Below are 9,468 nucleotides of genomic sequence, written 5' to 3'. Positions count from 1 at the left end.
AATTTCAGGCATTGTATAGCCTTCATTCCTCAAAGGTTTCTAGAGAAAGCTGTTTCTTTTTTTTTTTTTTGCCATTTTTGACCTAATATTGACCTTAAGACATGCCAGTCTATTGCATACTGTGGCAACTCAAAAACAAACACAAAGACAATTTTAAGCTTCATTTAATGAACCAAATAGCTTTCAACTGTGTTCGATATAATGACAAGTGATTTTCTAGTACCAAATTAGCAATTTAGCATGATTACTCAAGGATAAGGTGTTGGAGTGATGGCTGCTGTCTAGATTTGATCAAAAATGACTTTTTTCAAATAGTGATGGTGCTGTTTTTTACATCGGTAATGTCCTGACTTATGCTTTATGATCAGTTGAATGTCACTTTGGTGAATTAAAGTAACAATTTCCTTCCGAAATAGCAAAATCTGTACATTATTCCAAACTTTTGACTGGCAGTGTAAATTTAAATAAAGCATTAATATACATGCATACAAACACATCAAGTAGCTTGTGAACCTACACGTGCTGCTGTGCAATGTGTTCTCCAAGCCTGAAGAGGGCACCAAGTTATTAGTCATGGCTTGAAACGTATTCGCTCTACTCTTACGTCTCGCGCGCACATGGCTCTGATGCGTAGAATTAAATAAGCGTTTAGAATGGCGAGTACGATTAAATAGAGTCTCAAAGTGGGCAGAATTTAGTTGCCCAGACGTCGCCTCTGATTGGTCAGGTAAGATTAGTCATAATCAATATTTCTCGTGTTTTAGCTCGTCATTGTGCATTTTCAATTCAATTGCTATTAAAGTCTCTCGTTATTATTATTCAGATGTAATTTACTGTCCAGCGCGCTGCTGATCGATACATCACGCGGTATCTGTTACTTTTCTCAGCGCTGGGCTAATCATAATAGTCCTTTTCGGGCAAAGGCATTATTTTTGCAGTCATTTTAGAAGATTGTGGGGACATATTTAAATTGTTTTCTCTTTGCAGTGCATTCATTTAAAGTGACATACTTTTATTGCACATATTTAGCCAATAAAACAAAAAATAGTATGCTGCTCAATAACAGTGTTACTTTTCTCATCGCTGGTTGGGATTGATTAATCACAACTTTTTGTGTTTACTGGAAAAGATTTCTAATTAATTATTTCATAAATATTGATTAGTCAGATTTATTTTAATCAAATAATAATCAATTAAATTAACAGATTTAAATTATACTTTTTTAGTGCAAAAGTGTCTCTTATAAGACTAAAACCATCGTGAAGTCTTTTTGGGCCACCGAGCGCCCCCTGGCGGAAGTCACCTTGAAGTCTCACAGGAAACAGGTTTTTTTTTTTTTTTTTTAAAGAAAGATTTGCCGCACATTGATTGAGTACTACAGAAGTGACGCATGTCAGTGAATTTTTCAGCTATAAAACTCATTTGAAAGTTTCTCTCCACGCATAACAACCATATTTCACTTGTGCATGAATGCAGTTCAAACAAAAAGACTGTAAAGCTCGTATAAGTCAGTTATTGATTTCCAGCCTTTCCAGCTGTGCATTGTTTGTGTATTCTGCCAATAGAGCATCAGTTTTAGTTCATTCAGCAGCTTCACGGTGATTAACTTCTCTTAATCCATCAGGATGGTTGTGTTGAAGAGTTTACCTCCACCCAGCGAGGGCATCAGACTCCAGCAGGCCGAGACAACAGCAGTCCTGGACGGGAAAAGACTCGGTTCAGGGACCCTGTTTATAGCAGAGGCGTGAGTATTTTTGAGTGATATTACACGTGTTAGTTTATTGTGCGTTTTGTGTTTATGTTGAATGTGTGTCCAACATCATAATGACATTAATTAATTTTTTATATGCATACAATATACCATGGTTCTGAATGAATACCATTTTCATATATTATGGTACTTTATCAGTTTATTTACTTAGTGCTTCAAGGAATTCTATGGTATTTTCGTGGTACAAGTTCAAGAAATCATGGCAATAATGTAGTAACTTGTCCAAAAACAATCCTGGGTCATATTTCAACCCAAAACTAAAAGAAAGATATAACAAAATACATTTTGCTTTAAGATAATGAGCCCTGTTTTAGGACAGTTTAATAACTTGTGGCATTATTTTCACGACAATTAAAGGCATAGTTCACCCAGAAATGAAAATTCTCTCATCATTTACTCACCCTCATGCCATCCCAGATGTGTATGACTTTCTTTCTTCTCCATAACACAAAGGAAGATTTTTAGAAGAATATCTCGGCTCCATAGGTCCATACAATGTTTAAGTGAACGGTGACCAAATCTTTGAAGCACCAAAAAGCACATAAAGGCAGCATAAAAGCAATCCATAAAACTCCAGTGGTAATCGTCTCATGCCTTTAGAAGTTATCTAAGCGATTTTGGGTGAGTACAGACCAAAATATAACTCCTTTTTCACCATAAATCTTGACAAGCTGTCTACTTGGCGATCATGATTTCAAATTCGATTACACTTCATAGCGCCACCTAGCTCTCTGTGCATGCGTCAAGCACTAAGGGGTGCAATCGAGCTTGAAATCATGATTGTGCCTAGAGACTGCAATGGCAAGATGTACAGTGGAAAAAAAAAAAGTAATATTTTGGTCTGTTTCACCCAATATTGATTTGATCACTTCAGAAGACATGGATTAAACCACTTGAGTCATATGGATTACGTTTATGCTGCCTTTATGTGCTTTTTGGAGCTTCAAAGTTTTGGTCACCATTCACTTGCATTGTATGGACCTACAGAGCTGTGATATTCTTCTAAAAATCTTTTTTTGTTTTCTGCAGAAAAAAAGAAATTCATACACATCTGGGATGGCATGAGGGTGAGTAAATGATGAGAGAATTTTCATTTTAGGTTAACTATCCCTTTAAGCACATTTCCCCCCTACAATTCTCATTACTGTAATGCATAAAAATCTCTTCTCACGGAGTACCATGTTGGCTAAATACCACGGAACTGTATGGTAATTATTCAGTACAAATGTCTTTACTTTAAATGTTCTTTTCTTTGTCACCTGTCATGAAGCACATGGACATTTGTTTAATAATGGAGTTATTTCTGTTCTTGCAGGTGTCTGTCTTGGTTTGATGGGTCAGGAATGGGTTTCTCTCTTGAATACCCCTCTATCAGTCTGCATGCAGTCTCACGAGATCGGAGTGCCTTTCCAGAAGAACACTTGTATGTGATGGTGAATGCAAAACTTGACGGTGAGGAATATTCCAAAGGCCTAACACCCTGTCTACACCGGGCATGTCTGTTGACACGCCGCTGCAACGGCTTGAGGCTGTCTACATTGGACGTGTCGACACAAACGTTCTAATCCATTTTATTTGTGTAGTAGCGCCAGCGCGTGCAGCGCAAAATGGAACGTGACACCCATTTGTTGTCGCGCAACGGACGTGCCGCAGCGGATGCTTCCAGTGTAGACAGCGTCATTGATTATAATGGGGTTCTATTGTTTTTGACGCAACGTGCCGCTCGCATCTGGTGTAGACAGGGTGTAACGGTGATGCTGAAAGAACAGGGACTTTTCCAGCGAATTTTGAGATGCACTGATATAGATTTTTAGACCAATACAGATAGTTGGTAATTAGTGTTGTTTGCCCTCTGCCCCTCCCCCCTTTTGTTTAAAAATAAAAACAAAGAACACAGTCATCACACTATAGCTCCAATCATGAATTTGACATACTTTTAAATGAATTCAGGCATCACAACGTTTTAATGTTCTGTTGAAAAGACGGATATCTGTTTAGTACTTATGAAACCTGGCAGAAAGTGTTTACTGTTTGAATTGGAGGAACAAAATGCACTGATGTGTATGTTGTGATTTATATTATCACTTATGATTGTGTCCTTCAGATGAAAATGAGGCAGAGATGCAGGATAAATCTCCAGATGATGCAGGAGATGAGGAGGAGAGCGACAGTGACAGTGAAGACTTGGGAACAATCACAGAGATTCGCTTTGTGCCCAGTGATAAAGCCGCATGTGAGTGTATGAATCAAACACAGAAATGACATCAGTATATACACTAGAAGAGTCATTACTGTACATAGTGATAGCTTGTGTGTTTGCAGTGGAGCCCATGTTCTCGGCCATGTGTGACTGTCAAGCGCTGCACCCTGATCCTGAGGATGAAGATTCAGATGATGATTATGAGGGAGAGGAGTATGATGTCGAAGAGGCGGGTGAGTGTCTTTCTGACCATTGATGCATCAAGCATCTCTCCAATGTTATTTGTAATGCATTTAAAGGGATAGTTCACCCAAAAATGGAAATTCTCAAATCATTTACTCACCCTCATGCCATCCCAGATGTGTATGAATTTCTTTCTTCTGCAGAACACAAATGAAGATTTTTAGAAGAATATCTCAGCTCTGTAGGTCTGTACAATGCAAGTGAATGGTGGCCAGAACATTAAAGCTCCAAAAAGCACATAAAGGCAGCATAAAAATAATCCATACGACTCCAGTGGTTAAATTAATGTGATCCGATCTGTTTTGGGTGAGAACAGACCAAAATATAACTTGTTTTTCACTGAACATTTTGCCATTGCAGTCTCTAGCTATGATCCTGATTTCATGCTAGATTGCACTTCCTAGTTCTTGATGCATGCGCAGAGCGCTAGATGGCGCTAGGAAGTGTAATGGAGCTTGAAATCATGATCGCCAAGGAGACTGCTAATGTCAAGATTTATACTGGAAAATTAGTTATATTTTGGATTGGATCACTTCTGAAGACATGGATTAAACCACTGGAGTCGTATGGATTACTTATATGCTGCCTTTATGTGCTTTTGGGAGCTTCAAAGTTTTGGTCATCGTTCACTTGCATTGTATGGACCAACAGAGCTGAGATATTCTTCTAAAAATCTTCATTTGTGTTCTGCACAAGAAAGTCGTACACCTGGGATGGCATGAGGGTGAGTAAATGAGAGAATTTTCATTTTTGGGTGAACTATCCCTTGAAAGCTGAAGAGCAAAGCCAGTTTCTGCGCCACTAGTGTTATCAAACAAAAAAGAATAATATATTTTTTAAACATTCCAGAAAACTCCCCTTTTTTACAATGAAGGTTTGTCATTGTGGTACTCTGATCATTGTCTTAGAACAAGAGCATGGTCAGGGAGATGTACCCACGTTTTACACCTACGAGGAGGGCTTGTCTCACTTGACGTCAGAAGGTCAGGCCACCCTGGACAGACTGGAGGGGATGCTCGCCCAGTCAGTTTCACAGCAGTACCACATGGCTGGAGTCAGAACCGATGAGCCATCGGCCCAGTTTGAAGGTGTGTATATTTAGAAAACTGATTTTTGATACATTTTATTTTGAAGGGGGAAAAAAAGATCCACCCTACCTCATTTTTTGTCTGTCATGGGGGCACAGATATTTCAGCTAACAGCCTCTGTGTCTCCTTGAAAAATTATCTGTACTGTGAGAAGTAAAATATGGAAGTGCAGATAATTTTTTACTTTGCATAGTGAATTCTTTATGGATCTTTGCACCCGAAGAAAGAAAGAATGTGCTAATAAAAACAAAAAGGAGTGATTTGTAAATTCTTTTCACCTGTGCTATATTGAAAGCCCTACAACAACACATTATTTGAAGTTTTACATTGTGAATTTAATTGCTTTTTGAAAATATGCACTCATTTCAAATCGTATGATTGCAACACACTCTAAAAAAAAAAAAAGTTGGGACAGTCGTGTGTTTACAACTGTTTGACATCATTTCTTCTAATGACACATTTGAGCACTGAAGACACAAGTTTGTGGTGGTGGTGGTGTAGTGGACTAAAGCACTGAACTGGTAAGCAGAAAGATCTTGGTTTAATCCCCACAGCCACCATCATTGTGTCCTTGAGCAAGGCACTTAACTCCAGGTTGCTCCAGGGGGATTGTCCCTGTAATAAGGGCACTGTAAGTCACTTTGGATAAAAGCATCTGCCAAATGCATAAATGTAAATGTAATGTGAAGTGTAGCAAGTTATCTGTTATGCAGGTCCTTAGCTGTGCAATTTAGCGGGGCCTTCGTTGTTGTATTGTACGCTTCATAATGCGCCACACATTCTAAGTTGGAGACAGGTCGGGACTGCCGGCAGGCCAATCCAGCACCGGCACTCTCTGCTTACACAGCCATGCACTTGAAATCCGGGCAGTATGTGGTTTAACATTTTCCTGTTGGAAAATGCAGGGATGGCACTGGAAAAGATGGCGTTTGCATGGCAGTATATGTTACAATTTGTACACATCTTTCTACATAAATGGTGCCCTCACAGATGTGCAAGTTACCCTTGCATTGGTTTTTAGACCTGGCAACAGCTTGGTGGTCCTTTTCCTCTTTGGCCCGGAGAACACGATGGCTGTTTTTTCCAAACATTATTTGAAACGTGGACTCATCGGACCACTACCAAAACACTATTACGGTGGTCTACTTTCCATCTCGGATGAGACTGAGCCCAGAGAAGTCTGCGGTGCTTCTGGACAGTGTTGATGTATGGCTTCTGCTTCAGTGAAGCCTTAAATTGCATCTGTGGATGCAGCGGCGAATTGTGTTGAATGACAAATGTTTACCCAAGTATTCCTGAGCCCATGTTCATGATATCCATTACAGATGTATGGCGTTTTTTTTAAGACAGTGACATCTGAGGGATCGGAGATCACGTGCATTCAGAAATGGTTTTCGTCTTGCCCTTTACACACCGAGATTTGACCAGATTCCTTGAATCTTTTTAGTATATTGTGCACTGTAGAGGGTGAAATGTCCAAATCCTTCCAATTTGTCTTTGGGGAACACTGTTCTCAAAGTGCTGGATTATTTGCTGACGCATCTGTTGGCAAATTGGCGAGCCTCGACCCATCCTTGCTCTTAAAGGACTAGGCTGTTTTTGGAGGCTCTTTGGATACTATAACACGATTGCCTCACCTGTTTCACATCACCTTGTTATTTCAACTCATCAGATTGATATTAGTCCTGAATTGCCCCTGTGTCAGCTGTATTGGAGTGTGTTGCAATCATCTGATTTGAATTGATTGTGTATTAAAAAAACAAATCAACAATGAAATTCACAAGGTTAAACATCATATAATGTTTAGTTGTAGTGCTTTCAATATAGCAAAGGGTGAATATAATTTACAAATCACTCCTTTTTGTATTTATTAGCATTTTCAGTACTGTCTCGACTTTTTCAGAATTGTAGTTGATTACTTTTTAATTTGAGAAATTCTGTAGTGATCATCACTAGTTTGATTTGTCCACTAGAGTGCAGTTTTGTGTTTGCCTGGCAAAAACATGCCATGATAAAACCATACTTCAAAAAAAAAAATATATATTATGATATCATGCTACAGTATCTATATCAGATGGTAATTCTCTGTTACAGAATGATTACTATATTCATAGTACTAAATAATTTATGTGGTACTCTGATGGTACGTCAAAGAATACCATGATTGTGTTGCCATGATAGGTGTCCAAAAACATGGTAATACCATAGTAAGTGTTTCTTTTTTGGTGGTGTAACTATAATACAACCTTGGTATCATCAGCATCACTGTGATCAAAACGAAGAAATTAAGATGAAAGATTCTTGCACTATTTGAAGGATATCCCGTATTAACATTTGCACTAGAAATAAAAACTGTAGTAACTGTGGTATTTTGGCAGAGCTCTGGTTACCATGGTCAATTTTCGTAAGGAATTCTAGGCTTGATTTATAGACTCTAAAACTACATGAAATATTGTAGTGCACAAGAGCAGCCACAATGTGGCAGAAGCAGAAATGTCATACTACATACCTCATAGGACACTAAAATATTCATGTTTAGGATGAGTGTATATGTGTGCATATGTTTTGTTTTTCAGTCAATGGAGTAAAAATGTTCTGTGTTTGTATAATTCATGAATTCAAGCATCCATAGACTCGTGAAACTCAGCCAGATGTGTTTGTGTGTGTCTGTAATGAGCCGGATTTCCTAACTAATGGATGTGTGCTGGGCAAAGCTCTGGAGAGCAGGACAAAGCAGGATGGGTGTAATTAAATACTGTGTTTAAACGCTGCATGCGTTGGTTCCTTTTTATGCATTCAGATGGAATGGAGGTCGACTCGAGCACAGTTGCAGGGCAGTTTGACGACGCTGATGTGGACCACTGGTAATTATACTTCTGTGGAATTATGAATCTAGCAAATTTCTGGAACTGGTGCCAAATGTTAGTGATGCAAAATGTATGCTGTTGGTGAAATTCTCATCTCTGTCCTGGTCACATACATTAAAAACTGCTCTTTTAGTCACATTCTTAAAGGGATAGTTCACCCAAACATGAAAGTTCTGTCATGGAGATATTCAGCAGAATGTTCACGCTGTTCTTTTCCAGTGTAAAAGGACAAATAAGTATACAAATAGTCTATATGACTATGCAAACTGATGCTTTGGTTGTATGGAACATTCTTCAAAATAACTCCTTTTCCATGGAAGAAAACATCTTACAGGTTTTGCACGAAATGAAGGTGAGTAAATGGTGACAGAATTGTCATTTTGGAGTGCACTGTTCCTTTAAGTAAAGTCACATTTATTTGTATAGCGCTTTTCACAACAGGTGTCGTTTCAAAGCAGCTGTATATGAAATTATGCATTAACAGAAAATGAATGAATATAATGCCAATATTAGTTAGTTATGTTTAGAACTATTAGTGGTTAAAATTAGTAAATTAAGTAAGTGTTGTGGGTCAACGGTTAAACAAAATGATTTTCTATGAACTATATGTGTTAGTGTTAAAGTCCATGAAATAATCCCGAATTAACTGAGGAAATACACGTAGATGCATTGTCCTTTGATTTTGGCCGATGAAGACTTTTGTTAGTGGTTAATTTTCTGTATAGTTCATTTATTTTTTTAAGAGAGTGTTGTCCCTCCTTTGACCAAGTTGATATAGGTATCATTTAGTGAGGAGCATCGCAGTCTGGATTAAGTCCAGTTAAGCAATAATTCAGATTCAGAGGATCAGATTTATGAGAGTGTAAACTGTTGGTGTGTCTAATTGTAATCAGAGATTGTGCATAAGTCTGAATTGTGAAATGTATCTTCTGTCTGACAGATGGATTGTGTCTCAGTACTGCTGATTATAGCACTTCAGTGGGGCATGCTGGGATACCGGCTGATTCACAGAACCCACTTCTGAAAGCTCTTACCCCCCCCCCATGAGCTCTCTCGCCTGAATTTAATGGGCTGTTTTACACTGCTTACGTCTCATTAATGTATTTTGTAGTTTTCCCTGATGACCAAATTACAGAATTATTCTCCTCAATGGAGTGATGTTATTGTGTTTGTTAGAAATTTCAATAAATACAATTGTTTTTGTACAAAGCCTGCTTCTTTTATTTTATATATATATATATATTATATATTTGGTGCCTTGTTTCTCTTTGATAGCAGAAATTTCCTCTATCAAGTTGT

The 9,468-nt window shown here is 38.2% G+C and overlaps 1 protein-coding gene across 4 annotated transcripts; it reads left to right on the top strand.

Moving 5' to 3' along the window:
• The first annotated feature begins 580 nt into the window (after positions 1 to 580).
• On the top strand, positions 581 to 9,331 carry LOC127416931 (methylosome subunit pICln-like). 4 transcript variants are annotated; one of them, XM_051656537.1, is made up of 8 exons: positions 1,348 to 1,392; positions 1,625 to 1,744; positions 3,087 to 3,223; positions 3,876 to 4,004; positions 4,094 to 4,204; positions 5,123 to 5,302; positions 8,103 to 8,166; positions 9,110 to 9,331. In XM_051656537.1, coding segments are annotated over exons 1-8 (744 nt in total). In that variant the 5' UTR covers positions 1,348 to 1,390; the 3' UTR covers positions 9,111 to 9,331. The 4 variants fall into 4 exon arrangements, with proteins under 4 accessions (XP_051512498.1, XP_051512497.1, XP_051512496.1 ...); XM_051656538.1 differs by lacking the exons at positions 1,348 to 1,392; positions 9,110 to 9,331 and adding an exon at positions 581 to 727 and having other exon boundaries at positions 8,103 to 8,170; XM_051656536.1 differs by lacking the exon at positions 9,110 to 9,331 and having other exon boundaries at positions 8,103 to 8,170.
• The last annotated feature ends 137 nt before the right edge of the window (positions 9,332 to 9,468 follow it).

The sequence above is a fragment of the Myxocyprinus asiaticus genome, chromosome 26 (genome assembly GCF_019703515.2).
Source record: "Myxocyprinus asiaticus isolate MX2 ecotype Aquarium Trade chromosome 26, UBuf_Myxa_2, whole genome shotgun sequence".
NCBI lineage: Eukaryota > Metazoa > Chordata > Actinopteri > Cypriniformes > Catostomidae > Myxocyprinus > Myxocyprinus asiaticus.
Note: the sequence above shows the minus strand (reverse complement) of the source record. Positions and strands in the feature narration are given on the sequence as shown.